Genomic DNA, 16,430 nt, shown 5'->3' on the forward strand with positions numbered 1-16,430 from the left:
CGAGCGAGACCGCGAGCGCGCTTTTGCTCTCCTGGGTAATGACGTCATCGCTGCCGGGTTAAAGGGGAAGCCGCCAGATTTATTCTGACTGCGAAACGTCCAGCAGTGATGCAGAAGCTACGTATGTAGCATGTTAGCATCAGTTATTATATTATGAGCTATTCTAGAGGGTTTGTCAGCTCTTTCCTCTGATAGGTTAATGTATAAATGTGACCCAACGAGGTTAGAGGTACAATATTAACCATAAATGCTGTTTATAATTGTGATTTTAACATCAAATTGTTTCATTTTGTTGAAATAAAAAAAGAAAATGCAACAGGTCCACCAGACCCACAAACACAATAACTACACAACATATATACATACACACCACACAGGAGTTCATTGCGGGTTGTTGTTGTTCAACCTACAATAAAAAAATACTTTAGTGGATTTTGTATTCTTTTTTTTTAAATTAATAATATGAACATGTTAAGTAGCGTCAAATAAAAGCAGAGAAGTATTAACTGTAAATATTCAGGAGAAGTACAAGTGCCTCAAAGTGTGCTTTGAGTAAATGTATTTAAATACACACAGTACTACACTTCTGCTTCACAGTGATACGTCACCACTCACCTCTGACAGAAGGGATTGTATTTACATTTATTAATTATATTTATTAATTATATTTATGAATTAAAACTCACGTCTGCAGACCAGGAATCATTTCATGAGCCGGATGTTTTGTGTGTATTTGTAAATAACAACAAAGCACTGGAACGGAGTTAAAAGGTAAATATATTTATTTGTCATCAGCTCTGGTCTTCCTGCATCTCTCAGTGATCGACCTCCACGAGGCCTTCAGGGCGACTCGGCCCATGAGCAACGTGATGAGGAAGTTACGGCGGTACCACTCCCTGCAGGAGGAGGAGACACACGACTTACAACACAGCTTCAGATCATTCTGCTGTTTACTGTCGTTGTTTACCTCAAACACAAAGAAAGGGTTTAAAGAAGCAGAGGCTAGGAGGGGAGGAAGCAAGGAAGGATGCAGAGAAGGAGGAAAGAGAGGAGACAAAAGGAGGAGGGGAAGGAAGGGAGATGGGGGGAAAAGAGGAGACAGGGAGCAAGTAAGGGAGCAAGGGAAGAAGGAAGGAGATGAAAATGGAGGAGAGGAGACAGAAAGAAGGAGGGTGGTAAGTAGGGAAGTAAGAAGAGAGGGAAGGAAGGAAGCTGGAGAGGGAGGTGGGGAGAAAAGAGGAGGACGAGAGGAAAAATGGGTAAAAGGGTGGGAAAGGGAAGTAAAGGAGGTGAAGATGGAGGAAAGGAGATGTTGTGAGTAGTGAGGAAGAAGAGAAGTAAGGAAGGAGAGCAGACAAGTACAAGGTGAGGTAGCAAGGAAGGATGCAGAGGACAGAGAGGAAGGAGAGGAGACGACTCACTTGTTATAATCTGAGTGTCGCGTTCTGTTCGTGTCCAAAAAGCTTTTATAAAACACGGCCATGTCCTCACTGCCCAGAGTCCTCCTACGTCCTGAGGGGAGAGGAGACAAGGGAGGAGGAGACGAGGGAGGAAGGAAGAGGAGGAGACAAGGGAGGAAGGAAGAGGAGGAGGAAGAGGAGACAAGTGAGGAAGAGGAGGAAACAGTGTTATCTTTCATTTGGACAGATTTACTTCTTAAAGCACCAGATGTTACGTAAATATATTGTGTTCTCTGTAAGGGAAGGAGAGAGGAGGAAGGAGAGAGGAGGAAGGAGAGGAAAGAAGGAGAGGAGGAAGGAGAGGAAGGAAGGAGCGAAAATGAAGATCAAGACATTGTCAGTTTGTTTTGTCCGACTTCCTCAAAATGTTCCTCATCTCACGTTCTGAACTGGAGCAGAAAATGAATCTAATAATAATAATAATATTGTTATTATTATGATGATGTCATCGTGGGAGCAGCTGCTCGTCCTCACCGTTCTCATCGCGGAGGCTCAAGCCCTTCTCGCTCAGCTGGGACGAGATGAATGAGTCTTTTCCCTGCAGAGAGCAGCAGATACATATTATATTATTATATATTTTATAACAACAACACAAACAAAAACAACAACATTTAATATTCCACTTTCCTCCTCGTCCAGAGAGACGATGATCTTCATCATTTTTAAAACTAGTCACAGATGTCTATTTATTAAATAGTAATATAATAATAGTTTATACAAGTCACAAATTTACGTACAAATAAAAGTTCTCTAGAATATCTTCGTTGTTGTTTACTTTCAAAACTGGAGTTATTTAACGTTAGATTTGAACAAAACATGTAAAAGAAAAAAAGAAAATAGTTTATTTGTATTGACGCCTTGTTGTGCCCCCTGCTGGTCGAGCTATGAACTGACACGAAGAACAGAAGAGAACAGCATGCAGAGGAACCGTTAACTAAACCAATCACGCGATCGATCACGTGATCAATTACGTGATTGATCATGTGGGGATGGAGGTGAAGGAGTGAAGACGGAGGTAAAGGTGAGGAAGAAAGAAGGAAGGAAAGAAGGACAGAGAGGAGGAGAGACAGGAGGAGGGAAGAAGGGATGAACGAATGATGTCAAGGAGAAACTGAGACAGAGATAAAAAGGTTGAGAAAGAAGGGGGAAGGAGAGGAGACAGAAGGAGGCAAGGGAGGAGGTGAGAAAGAAGAAGGGAGGAAAGAAAGGCAAAGAGGTGATGATGATTCCACGATTACGTTTCTATAATTAGTTTTTGTCTTGTACGTCATCCTGATAAACTGGATTAGATTTTTCCCGTTAACATTGAATGCATCACTTCTGTGCAACAGAAAGATGGAGATAGAGATGGAGATAAAGAAGAAATAAAAATAGAGACAGAGAGGGCGTCCACCTTGTTGAAGCTGATGTTCTGCTGGGTCCAGAACTCGTGGTTCCAGTCCTCGGTCTCCTGCCTCAGGCGTCTCAGACGTCTCTGCAGCTCTGACTCGTCCTCTGGGACGAAGTAGACGACGGGCCGCAGGTTAGAGAGCGGGTTGGGCGGCCCGATCCAGTCGTGGGTGACGGCCTCCGGCCTGAAGGGGGACCGCTGCTGGGAGAGGGAAGATTAGATGCTATGCTACATGGCCCACTACATGGTACTATTGGCTACATGGTACTATTAGCTAGCTACATTGTACTATTGGCTACATTGTACTATTAGCTAGCTACATTGTACTATTGGCTACATAGTACTATTGGCTACATGGTACTACTGGCTATATGGCACTATTAGCTAGCTACATTGTACTATTGGCTACATGGTACTATTGGCTAGCTATATTGTACTATTGGCTACATAGTACTATTAGCTAGCTATATTGTACTATTGGCTACATGGTACCATTAGCTAGCTACATTGTACTATTGGCTATATGGTACTATTAGCTAGCTACACTGTACTATTGGCTACATGGTACTATTAGCTAGCTACATTGTACTATTAGCTATATTATATTGTTGGCTACATTATATTATCGGCTACTTTGTTGACTGCATGATCAGCTACATTTACTTTATTATTTACACTATTTACTTTACTGATAGTCTTTTTAAAGTGTCCTTTAACTCAAATGTTAGTATCAGCTTCATGTAAAGGGAGTACTAAACACAATCATTTAATAAAATATGATGGATTATGATGGATTAAAACACCCTGCAGTATATAATAGTATATCAACATTGTATGCACAGTGAGTACTTGTTGCAATATTGTACATGGTGTATTTACTTTACATGTTAGTATACAAACCTTTGGTTTTGGTGGCTGCTGGGTTGCCAGTTTGGAGCTGCACTTCCGCATATTCAGCCCCACGAGCCTGCGTGCCGCGCTCAGAGCGAAAGGGCTGAACGCCGCCGCCGCGCTCCTGGACGCCATTTTTAATTAACTGAAAGAAACGGCTGTTTTTTTTAAGGTAGAGACGACAACCGCCACAGTCCGGGGTCTCCTGGCGGTAACGAGTCCCGCTTCAGGGGGAGTTCATGTCGGTGTCCTTCTGAGAGCAGCAGCCAGCCGCCTGGTCACGTGACTCCCACTACGAAAACATGGGCTCGAAAGAATCACCGGCGCAGCCAGGGGGCGGGGCTTCCTCAAGAACTATTTACTTATTAATATTTACTATTATATAGTATTATTTTCACTATAATAAGGAGTAGGAAAAAATTGATGGAAGCCCGTTTTCGCCACATTTTTTTAAAAGTCATAATTATGAGATAATAAAGTAACTATTACATTTTTAAATATTTTTTTGCGGAAACGGGCTTTCATAAGAAAAGCCCATTTTCGCCACAAAAAAATTAGGACCAACCAAAAACGATCACATTTTGGTATTTATTTAAAATTGTACTCAAGAAAAAGTCAAAAATATTAAAATCCTAATATACTTAAAATACCTCGAAAGCAATTTGTTATTTTGGGTGAATACGATGCGAGTGTAACACCGCCCTTCAACCGGCACGACCCTGCTCTCAAATGGAGTGCACTACACTAACGGACGGTGGACAACCAAAACTTGCGCTCCGTTAAACGGAATATAGTTAAGTAGATCATCGGAAAATGCCAGTGTATGACGTTTATTCCACGTCAGTATGAATTCACGACACGATAACTAAACATCCACGAGCATGTCGTCACGATAGAGCGAAACGAACGCCCGCGAAACGCTTTGTGTTCACCCGCGAGCGAGCGAAGAAGAACTCCGCGATAGTTCGCTCGCCCGGAAAGTAACTCCTCGAAGGTAGTAGCTAGGTGGGCTAATGTTTAGTTAGCTTCAATCGGGGAAGAGGTGCGCACTTTTCCCCGCGACCTTTTCAGATGGCTGTGCGCTGGCTATGCAGGTGAGTGGGGAACCCCCCGCGCGGGCGGCGTTTTCTACATTTAACACCCCGACAACAACAACAAAAAAAAGCTGTCGGTATCTGGGCCCGAAAGGTGGGGCCCGAGTCAGGTGATCAGCTGGAGCTGCGACGCGGGCAGACAATGGCTCTCACGGGGCGCGACACCGGGTCCACAAGGGTTTAGCTTTATTTCATGTGTTCGGGGAGATGTGGACCGTGAAGTAAGAGAGGGGAGGGGCGAGGCAGCCGGGCGGTGCTGAGGCTGACCGGAGCGTCGTTTGCTGGAGGAAGTGTGTGTGTGTGTGTGTCTCGGTGTGTGTTTGTGTGTGTGGAGAAGAGGTGGGTTCGGTTCCCCATCTGGATGCCAGTGTGCTCCACGACCCGCGCCGCGGCGGCCGATGGAAACCAGACACCCGAGAAAATGTGCGCGAATGTGTTCGGAGTTTTGAAAAGGTGAGATATATATACGCGTGTACGTGCGTGTGTGTGTGTGTGTGTGTGTGTGTGTGTGTGTGTGTGTGTGTGTGTGTGTGTGTGTGTAACAGGGAGATGCTTCGCGGTGTTTCGTTGGATCCAGTGTGTGTTGCCTGTGTGTGTGCACAGCTGTGCCCCAACATGAGCGTGGCATCGGGGTGTCGGTGCGGTGACATAATGCGCAAAACCCGCAGGAAGAGGTGCGGGAACGGTTTTTTTTGTGAGTGTTTTTTTTTGGGTGGCACGTTAAGCAGCTGCGCCTTCATGCTGTGACTCATGGGAGGAAATTCTACTAGAGAACCTTTCCTTCATCACACCCTTCCTCTTCCTCCTCCTCCTCTTCCTCTTTTTGTTGTAACGTCTCCTCTCTTGGGTCCAGTGTGTTTTCCAGACTGATGAGCCGAGATGATCCTGTTAGATGCTCCGTCTGTAGCTTTGTAGCTCAGCTCCGTCTGTAGCTTTGAAGCTCAGCTTCATCTGTAGCTCAGCTCTGCATCTATGCCTGCAGCCCTGTCAGTAGTTCTGTCCGTAGCTCTGTCTGTAGCTCTGTCAGTAGCTATACATACAGTTATGTCTGTAGCTATGTCTGTGGCTCTTGTCTGTAGCTGTGTCTGCATCTATCGTCAGTGGCCCTGTCAGTGGATCTTGTCTGTAGCTCTTGTCAGTCGCTCTTGTCTGTAGCTCTGTCTGTAGATATGTCTGTAGCTCTGCCTGCAGTTCTTGTCTTAGCTCTTGTCTGTAGCTCTTGTCTGTAGCTCTGTCTGTAGATATGTCTGTAGCTCTGCCTGCAGTTCTTGTCTTAGCTCTTGTCTGTAGCTCTGCCTGCCGTTCTTGTCTGTAGCTCTTGTCTGTAGCTCTGCCTGTAGCTATTGTCTGTATCTCTGTCTGTAGCTCTGTCAGTAGCTGAGCATCGTAGCCGTGTCCTCGGCCTCCTCTCGTTACATAAAGACCTCTTCAGTCGTGTTCTTGGAGCTGTGAGGCAGCGTCTGTGGTTGTGGGCTCCGTGCTCGTCTTGCTCCTCTGATGGGAGTGTTGGTTCTGACCCCACGACCCTCAGCTGCACCTGAGCTGCACCTGAGCTGCACCTGAGCTGCACCTGAGCTGCACCTGAGCTGCACCTGAGCTGCACCTGAGCTGCACCTGAGCTGCACCTGAGCTGCACCTGAGCTGCACCTGAGCTGCACCTGAGCTGCACCTGAGCTGCACCTGAGCTGCACCTGAGCTGCACCTGAGCTGCACCTGAGCTGCACGGCGGCTCAGAAGCAGCTCGCTCACCTGCGTGACGCTTTGAGGAAAAAAATCTACAGTTTTTAACGCTGGAGGCGTTTTTATTTTGGGGGCGTGTCAGTGTCATTCTGCAGTGTTGTTGTGTGTCTCTGCTCAGGAGGAAGCGTTAAGACCTGAAGACTCACTTTGTCCTCAGTGTGACAAAGCGAGAGACACAACAACAAAGACAAGACATAAGACAAAACAACAAAGATGCAAAGCAACTACTACAAAGATGCAAAGCAACTACTACAAAGATACGTTCGTGACTGCAAACAAATGCAAAACATCTGCAAGTTGACTCAACAAGAGACGGCAGAACTAAAGAGACACCACTCGACTTCAAAGAGACACCACTCGACTTCAAAGAGACACCACTCGACTTCAAAGAGACACCACTCGACTTCAAAGAGACACCACTCGACTTCAAAGAGACACCACTCGACTTCAAAGAGACACCACTCGACTTCAAAGAGACACCACTCGACTTCAAAGAGACAATGACTCCCCATGACACACGGTACCCAATGACCAAATAATGAAAAGACACAAAACTACACAATGCTGAAGAATGACTACAAAGAGAAAGATACACAAAACTATAGATGCAAATCAACAACTTCAAAGAGACATAGGACAACAACAAAGATGCAAAACGACTACAAGAAAATGCACAAAGACTACAAAACGATCACAACCCAGAACTACAAATGGACTAAAAGTGATCGAGACTCAAAGACTCATGCAGACGAGAGACGACCTCATTAGCTTCATCATTGATAAATCTGCAGATTATCTTCTGGATCAATAACGTAGTTCTCATTAGCTTCATGTCAGGTTGTTATTAGATTATTTAAAATGAGTATTAGATTATTTAGTGAAGTTTTAAATGAAATCAGCAGCTGCTTCTTCTTCTTCTTCTTCTTCTTCTTCTTCTTCTTCTTCTTCTTCTTCTTCTTCTTCTTCTTCCTCCTCCTCTTCCTCCCTAACGGCTTCATGGGTCTCGACTGTGTTCTCGTTTTGTGTCTCGGTCGTTTCTTCCTCTGTATTTAACGATGAAGATGAGGATGAGGTCGATGTGGACGAGCCTCGCTCTGCGGTCGTCGTGTGGGATGAAATGTAGGTTAACGTCGCTCGTGTGCTGTCGCTCGTGTGCTGTCGCTCGTGTGCTGTCGCTCTGCAGCAGGAAGCGTGCGAGGCGTCACGTGGGCGTTGGTTCTCGTCCCGGCTTGAGACGCTTCATGTCACCACGATGAAGAGCAACCGTGTGAAACGCTGTCGCTCCAGACAACAAAAACAGAGCTAAATATAAAAGGAAAATACTACAATATCAGAAGCAATGCCAGTATACATAAAGAAAAACAACATGTGTTTAAATAAATGAAATGCATCGTGTTTGCAGCGTCTAGCAGCTCTTTGTTTATTTCTGTAAACAGAAAAGAAGATGATCTGCTAGTTGAAGTCATTAAAGTCAAAAACCTCGTTGGGTTCAAATCTGTTGCAGCTGAAACCAAATTTACTGGAAAAATATCATCGTGATACTTACGATACGATATTATCATGATACTATACAATATTATCATGATACTATACAATATTATCATGATACTATACAATATTATCATGATACCTATGATATATGATCACAATACTTACGATTTAATATTGTCATGATACTTACAATACGATATTATCACGATACTTATGATGTGATATTATCACAATACTTATGATTTAATATTATCATGATACTTACGATACAATATTGTCATGATACTTATACAATATTATCACAATACTTACGATAAGGTCTTATATTTTATGATATTGTCACAATACGAGTGATACAATATTATTACGATACTTATGATGCAATATTATCACAAAAATTATGATACAATATTATCGCAATACTTACAATATTATCACGATACTTATGGTACGATATTATCATGCTACTTTAGTCACCATACAATATTTTCACGATACTTATACTTGTTTTCTAAACGTCCGTGACCATATTTGCGGGAGATTGATGAATTATTTCTGCTCTAAAGCCGATGTCGGATCAGAAGTCACACAAACGTTTTCTACTCTTCAAAGCTGTCGCACAGAGTTTCATCCTGTGGTGCTCGTGGTCGTTAGCTCATGTTAGCTCATGTTAGCTCATGTTAGCTCATGTTGGCTCATGTTGGCTCATGTTAGCTCATGTTGGCTCATGTTAGCTCATGTTGGCTCATGTTAGCTCATGTTAGCTCATGTTAGCTCATGTTAGCTCATGTTGGCTCATGTTAGCTCATGTTGGCTCATGTTGGCTCATGTTAGCTCATGTTGGCTCATGTTAGCTCATGTTGGCTCATGTTGGCTCATGTTAGCTCATGTTGGCTCATGTTAGCTCATGTTGGCTCATGTTGGCTCATGTTAGCTCATGTTGGCTCATGTTGGCTCATGTTGGCTCATGTTGGCTCATGTTAGCTCATGTTGGCTCATGTTTGCTCATGTTGGCTCACTTCCTGCTTCCTGCGCGTCTCCTGCAGCCTGTTTGGGAAGCCCTTTGATGGTGGCAAGAGGATGGAGCATGGCGTCCCGCAGCAGCAGCATCACCACGCGGCGGAGCAGCAGCAGCAGCCGTCGTACCACCCGCAGCACCCGGCCATGACGCGCCTGTACGAGGTGCACAAGGAGCTGGCGTCTCTGGGCCCGCAGGTGTGCCTGTTCAGCGGCCCGCAGGACGACCGCGAGTACAAGCGTCTGGAGCGCGAGCTGACGCGGCTGCTGCTGGAGGTGGACCAGGTGGACACGGAGGGCAAGGCGGAGCTGCAGGGCGCCCGCAAGAGGGCGGCGCAGGAGGTGGAGGGCCTGCTGCGCTACCTGGAGGAGAACGCCACGCACCCGTCCCGCGCCGCCATCCAGGAGCTGAGCGACGAGGCGCGGCAGCTGGTGGACGACCGCGTGGTGGCGCCGCAGCACAACGGGGGCGTGGCCGAGATCAACGACGAGCTGGTGGAAGCCCTGCAGGTAAAATACGAGCAGGCACCTGTATGCATGATTATTCCTTTAAGCAAACTAGTGTCTTCATTCATTTGAGTCATTTAAGGTTTACTGTATGCTTTGAATCCTCATTGTTAGTTTAAATACTACATTTTATCACTTTTTACTGTTCACACACATTTCACACAATGTTTGCTCATGAACATTTGGTTTAAAGTCATGTAAACTGGTTTGAAGCCATGTAAACTGGTTTAAGGCCAGGTAAACTGGTTATATAAACTGGTTCATGTAAACTGGTTTAAGGCCAGGTAAACTGGTTTGAAGCCATGTAAACTGGTTTAAAGCCAGGTAAACTGGTTATATAAACTGGTTCATGTAAACTGGTTTAAGGCCAGGTAAACTGGTTATATAAACTGGTTCATGTAAACGTGGTAAGTGTGTGTGTGCCCTGCAGGTGATCGTGCTGCGGCTCACGCAGGTGAAGACGGAGGGCCGCGTGCCGCTCCGCAAGGCGCGCTACCGGGCGCTGACGCGTCTGTGCGCCGTGCAGGACGTGATCGAGGGCCGCACGCAGCAGCACACGCTGTCGCTGCCGCTGCCGGGCGACACGCACGAGGCCGTGAGCCGCATCAACCGCGTGATGGAGCAGGTGGGCGCGGCCCGCGGCCAGCTGGTGGCGCTGCTCATGGGCCTGACGGGCCGGGACAGCTGCGCCCACCTGTCGCGCATCCTGACGGAGATGCAGGCGGAGCTGGACGCCCTGGACGTGTCCGGCAACGCCGCCATCAGGAACTACAGGAAGCAGGTGGTGGAGGAGATCAACGGGCTGCTGAAGCACCTGGACCTGGAGGGGGAGGGGGAGGACACGCGCAGGTAGGACGCTGCCTGCAGGTGGGATCCAGCCGGGTTTAAAAGTCAGAAGATGTCTTGTGTTGTGCGAGCGACAGTTCAAAACCCAAATATTTTCTATTTACTCTAATAAAAGACGACATTTTTGTCCTTTTTGCCGGCGCAGGTAGGCTGCTGCCTGCAGGTGGGATCCATCTGTGTTATAGATTACCTTTTTATCAAGTCATTTCGCTCTTTAAAAAGTCAGAAAATGGGGAAAAAAGTCTTATAAATGTCTTGTTTTGTGCGAGCGACAGTTTAAAACCCAAATACTTGTTATTTACTCCTTTAAGATACAACATTTTTGTCCTTTTTGCCGGCGCAGCTAGCTGCTGCCTGCAGGTTGTGATCTGTGTCTAGACTACCTTTCTATCAGGTGGTTCTTGTGTGGCGCCCCCTGGCGGCTGCCTGCAGGTGTTGACGCGCTGCGTGTCTCTGCAGGTACGACCTGGCGCAGCACGGCTCCATCCGGGCCATCGAGGCGGCGCGCGCCCACGTGTCTCACCTGCGGGACGGCGTGCTGCGGCACTGCTCGGTGGGCGACCTGAGCTTCCGGCCCAAGGCGGAGCTGCAGGGCCTGCTGACGCACCTGGACCAGGTGGACACGGCCAGGAACCCGTGCATCCGGGAGGCGCGGCGCCGCGCCGTGGTGGAGGTCCAGGCCATCATCACCTTCCTGGACCTGCGCGAGGCGCTGGCGCGCCGGCAGCCGGGCCCCGCCGAGCACCCGGCCCACCGCGCCGTGTGGCTGGTGCTGGGCAGCCTGTCGGACCTGCAGGCCCAGGCGCTGGCCTTCGACGGCAAGCGGGTCGACAAGAGCTACATCCTGCTGGAGGAGCTGCTCACCAAGCAGCTGCTGGCGCTGGACGCCGTGGACCCGCAGGGGGACGACACCACCAAGATGGCGCGCAAGCAGGCGGTGAAGTTCGCCCAGAACATTCTCAACTACCTGGACATGAAGACGGACGGGTGGGAGTACTGAAGGAGGAGGAGGAGGAGGAGGAGGAGGAGGAGGAGGAGGAGCGGCGGCGGCGGCGGCCATGTTGCAGCGAGGGGGAGGAGCCAAGCGTGTAAATAAAAGACCAAAAACCAACTGAACTGGTACGGTATCATTCCACGGGCTGTACATATGGACTCAAACCCCCAGAATGCACTGCAGCAGCGCCTTTTTTCCTTTCGTCTCTTTTCGTGGTAGTTGCAGCCGACCAGCTGACAAGAACACACAACACGACACACGACACACAACTCCTCTTGTGAACACATTTTGTGTGTTTTTTTAAAGATTTTCTTTTTCCCAGATGTCTGCCTGACTCCAGGTCACTGATTGGTCAACGGAGACGAGAAGATGTTTGAGGCCCCGCCCCCTCGTGTAGCTGTCTGTGTGTCACATGTTTGTTTGTTTGTTTGTTTGTTGTGACTTTGTGTGATCCACTCGGCTGTAAATGGATCGTTTTTATTCAGAGATGGAAGATGAGGAAGAGGAGGAGAAATGTTTCTGCTGCTTTTTGTGCTTTTACCTTCTGCTTCCTACTGATGGGAGAAGTGTGACTGTGAGGTCACCGAGGAAGAGGAGGAGGAGGAAGAGGAGGAGGGATTGATGCATGAAGGCTGGAGCTCCTGTAGAGATGATGATGTCATCAGTCAACGGCTCAAGCTGCTGGAGAGGAAGAGGAGGAGAGAGAGGAAGAGGAGGAGAGAGAGGAAGAGGAGGAGAGAGAGGAAGAGGAGGAGAGAGGAAGAGGAGGAGAGAAGAAGAGGAGAGAGAGGAAGAGGAGGAGAGAGGAAGAGGAGGATGGGGCTGGAAGAGAGAACCCCAAAGATCTCGGTGCCTTTGTTTCATCCTGTGAGTGAAGCTAGTGGACAAAAGTAATCTCAGAATGAAGACTCGTGATGTCAGCAACAAACAAACAAACAAACAAACAAACAAACAAACAAACAAACAAGCGGCGAGGCGATCTGCTCCAGAATCTTTTGATTGGCAATAAAAAAAGTCACATTGTGCTTTTCACGACCTCGACGACAAAATATTATTATGATAATGATTATTATTAATATTATTATCAATGTCCTGCTGAGCTCAAATAATAAATAGTTGTATTAGTTTTATTTGTTTGCGTTACCTGTCACTGCTCAGGCCGCATGAAGCCCTGGAGGAGGAAGAGGAGGAAGAGGAGGAGGAGGAGGAGGAGGAAGATGACAGGAAGCAACCTGAGAGCAACTTAAACGTTTCTTCTTCTTTATTAATAAAAACTCAAATCAATGAAGGACGAGTTTTATTCCATTAAAGTATTTTAAAAGCTTTTAAAGCTCCACGATTAATATCACAACAATGGAATATGATTATATATTTATTTCTGCATCAGGAGTACTTCAAGTACATTTATGTACTTTTACTGGAGTCACATTTAGAACGAAGGACTTTTTGTTGTTGTTTACTTCACTTGTTTATTTTCTTTTGAAGCCGTAAACATTTGACTCGTTTATCAAAAGTGTTTCAAGAGACTTTATTAACGTCACCGTCATGAAAATGTTTTTATGTTTCTTTGCTTCACATTTTGGCGACGCCCCCGTGAGGCGTTCAGGGGCCGTGGGACATTCACTGGTTCTGAGCTGAAGCACAGAGCGTTTTATAAAAGGATGTTTTGTTTTTACCAAAATTCACTGGAATGAAGAAGAGCCGGCGTGTTTTGTCGGGACTATTTCCAGCGGCGGATTGATCTGCGTGCGTCAAGGTGGGACTGAGTCCAAACAAATGAGTTTCTAGTGATGCGTAGATACATTTTTTAAGGATTGAATAGGATAGAAATGTAAAATATTGGCAGATTTCTCCTTTAATGCTCGAGAGAGTCGAGTCCTTCCTTCAAGTACCAGTCACTGACACACACACACACACACACACGGCTAAAAGCAGCTCGGGGTCGTGCAGAGTGTCTGAACCGGAGTGCATTAGCTTCAGAGCTTCAGAGCTTCAGTGAACACAAGCTGGTCCAGACTGAATGTAGTCAGAGGAATGTTTCTTTGTTCTCTTCGTACCAAAGTTTGATTTCAGACCGTCGACAAACACAAACTGGCTTTAAATGACACTTCCGTTAGCTTGTTGTGACGTTAGCTTAACGAGCAGCAGCCACCAGCTGACGCCGCTAACGCACGCTAACCGCCGCTAACTGTTGCTAACCGCTCAGCGGCTCCACCGGTGGTTGAAAGAACGCCAACGTTTGAGATACTTTGCGTATATTTATACTTCTGTTTATTGATACTTAACACTTTTACTGCACTATTTTTATTTATAAAGCTTTAGAAACGTTTCACTGGAAGAATTTTAAACGCACAAAACCTTCAATAAGTTTATGAAATATGACATTAAACTACCAAAAGTTTTCCAAGTCGGTAAAATGAGAAACTTTAAAGTACAGCTCACATCTTCATACATTCATGACCAAATACTATCTGATAATATACCAGTACACTGGAAATACCCATATTATGAGTACTTCTAATAATGTACTTTTACATTTTACTGATTTGGATGTAGAACTTTTACTTGAAACAGGGTTTTTCTGCACGGATATTAATACTTTTACTTTAGTATATTATTTGAATACTTCTTCACCACTAAATTAATGCAAAACCTCTTTTTATTTACAGATTTCCAAATCTTTAATAGTTCATTAGTTGTTGTTTGTTGACAGCCAGGTTAGCCCCTCTTTTCCAATCTTTATGCTAAGCTAAGTTAGCCGGATGCTAACAATAGCGTGGTATTTATTGTGAAGGCCCCTGAGAGAGGCGTCTATCTACTCGTCTAACTCTCAGCAAGAAAGCAAACATGCTTATTTTCCCAAAATATCAAAACTATTCTATTTAATTCTGTTTTTCTAACTTTTTTTTAGCGATTTACCTTTTAGCTGGTGCAACATGCGACTCGATGCAGAACCGTACGACGCAGGACGAAGGCTGATTGTTTAAAGTTGTTGAAATGTACGAAGAAGTGACAACGAAGTTTGAAAAGCAAAAAATAAAAGCTGATTAAAGAAAGTAGAAAGGAAACGATCTTCCTTCCTGACCGTTAACGAAAAGCTATTTGATTTAAAGCTCTTTGTTCCTTCTCGTCTCTTGTTTTTTGCTGCTTCGCCTTTCTTTCTGCAAACCACAGATTGTTGTTCTGTGTCGGGAATAAAAAGGGATTTTTGCGTCCGTTGTATTTTCCTAATATGTTTTCTTAAGTCGCCTTTAATGCAGTGATTGTGTTCGGCTTCTGCTTCAGAGACGCGCTCGTGCAACAAAACTAACACAAAAAGCACACTGAGACTGAAAAAAGCAAAAAGAGGTTGTGTGGCTGCTCCGTTGGTGGTTGTGTTTGATTTGTATTCCCACTGCGAAATAAAGACGCGTCTTGATCAGAGGCTCGTGTGTCGTCTTTGTTGTTATAGTAACACAAACAGAACTTTATTTTGAAAGGGCCGATCACAAACTTTGACAAAGCCCTTTCAAAATAAAGTTTAAAAATAATGAATGTCAGTATTTAAATTTCAGATTTTCACGTGATTATCATTTTAAAATTACCTTTGTTAATTATTTAAATTAATTAAACTCTTAATACGAGTGGACATTGAGCCATAACTGTTATATACATTTTAATATATTGTTTTTTATGGTGTGCAAAAATCTAAAGTAATAAAAGCCGTCAGGTGACGGAGTAAAATAAATCATATTTAGATTGTGAGCAGAAAAATACTTGAGCTTAAAATACTGAAAGAAAAGTATTTAAAATACTCAGAAACAAAAAGAGGAAGATTTTCAAAATAAAAGCTAATCTGGTGCTGTGACCTCTGACCTTCCTGTCGTCACGTGGGACGTCCTGCCTCACGGCGCCACCAGAGGGCGCCGCCTGCTCGGCTCTGCAGGAAGCAGCAGGGGGCGAGGCTCCACACACACACACACACACACACACACACACACTCTTACACACACACACACACACAGGCATCTGGGTCTTGAGAGCTGCTGTGAGGACGAATATGGATTATGATATTTATACATTATTTACACAACATAAGAATCAAACAACACATAGTGTACATTTCCTGATGTTTTAACCCGTCACAATAAAACCTTCATGACCTGAGAGGAGGAAGAGGAGGAAGAGGAGGAAGGACGATGTGTTTCTACTGACATCCAGAGCGGAGCCGAGGATCACGAGTGAACGAGCCTGGAGACGAACACATGAATAAACCCGAGTGTGTGTGAGTGTGTGTGTGTGTGTGTGTGAGTGTGAGTGTGTGTGTCTCTGCTTTTAATGGGTAAAAATAGCTACGAGAGAAGAGCGATGCACGGAAGAACAGAGATAAAGGGAGGACAGCAGAGTGTGTGTGTGTGTGTGTGTGTGTAAGAGTGTGTGTGTGCGTGTGTGTGTGTGTGTGTGTGTGTGTGTGTGTGTGTGGTTATGTCATGCAGTATGCAGCAGGGTCCCTGGAGCTGTGCAGCGCTGCAGAATCAGGCGATGAGGTTACGCAACGCTTCCAGAGAGAAAAGCCGACATCGATTCAGTGAAGAGGTTAAAATAAAATGTTCTAACCTGAACGACCTCTGAGTGACCTCTGAGTGACCTCTGAGTGACCTCTGAGTGACCTCTGAGGCCGATTAGGGACGACGGGTTATAGTTTCACAGCCCAATTTTGTTTTTATTATGTTCATCAAACGATGTCCTTCTTAGATATTAATACTTTCTGGTCTTCTAGTGATTTAATTTCTCTGAAATATAAAATATAACTTTGGAGCTGAAGGTTCCAGAGAATTGATGATGAATTCATTTAAAGCTGCATTCTCTCTCCTGACCACCAGGGGGCGACTCCTCTGGTTGTATAGAAGTCTATGCTTCATGTGTTTTCTCTGTAGGGGGGCTGTGCTCATAAATAAATACTATATATATATATATATATATATATATATATATATATATATATATATATATATATATAT

The 16,430-nt window shown here is 45.3% G+C and overlaps 2 protein-coding genes across 9 annotated transcripts; one reads left to right on the plus strand and one right to left on the minus strand.

The window, feature by feature from the left end:
* Window positions 1–759: 759 nt before the first annotated feature.
* coa8 (cytochrome c oxidase assembly factor 8) lies at window positions 760–4,020 on the minus strand. Of its 2 annotated transcripts, none has more exons than XM_068600393.1 (5): window positions 3,751–4,020; window positions 2,854–3,048; window positions 1,935–1,998; window positions 1,422–1,512; window positions 760–896 (listed from the first exon to the last, which is right to left on the minus strand). In XM_068600393.1, the coding sequence occupies exons 1-5, from the start codon at window positions 3,874–3,876 to the stop codon at window positions 782–784; spliced, it is 591 nt and encodes a 196-aa protein (XP_068456494.1). In that variant the 5' UTR covers window positions 3,877–4,020; the 3' UTR covers window positions 760–781. The 2 variants fall into 2 exon arrangements, with proteins under 2 accessions (XP_068456494.1, XP_068456493.1); XM_068600392.1 differs by having other exon boundaries at window positions 2,854–3,051.
* On the plus strand, window positions 2,296–14,847 carry bag5 (BCL2 associated athanogene 5). 7 transcript variants are annotated; one of them, XM_068600388.1, is made up of 5 exons: window positions 2,505–2,676; window positions 2,792–2,982; window positions 9,113–9,593; window positions 10,021–10,439; window positions 10,896–14,847. In XM_068600388.1, exons 3-5 carry the CDS (start codon window positions 9,147–9,149, stop codon window positions 11,434–11,436), a joined length of 1,407 nt encoding a protein of 468 aa, XP_068456489.1. In that variant the 5' UTR covers window positions 2,505–2,676; window positions 2,792–2,982; window positions 9,113–9,146; the 3' UTR covers window positions 11,437–14,847. The 7 variants fall into 7 exon arrangements, with proteins under 7 accessions (XP_068456490.1, XP_068456489.1, XP_068456491.1 ...); XM_068600390.1 differs by having other exon boundaries at window positions 2,519–2,640; XM_068600389.1 differs by lacking the exons at window positions 2,505–2,676; window positions 2,792–2,982 and adding an exon at window positions 2,296–2,481.
* Window positions 14,848–16,430: the final 1,583 nt, after the last annotated feature.

This window comes from Clinocottus analis, unplaced genomic scaffold, assembly GCF_023055335.1.
Source record: "Clinocottus analis isolate CAN_PGR_092001 unplaced genomic scaffold, fCliAna1.0.p SCAF_5, whole genome shotgun sequence".
In the NCBI taxonomy this organism is placed as follows: Eukaryota; Metazoa; Chordata; class Actinopteri; order Perciformes; family Cottidae; genus Clinocottus; species Clinocottus analis.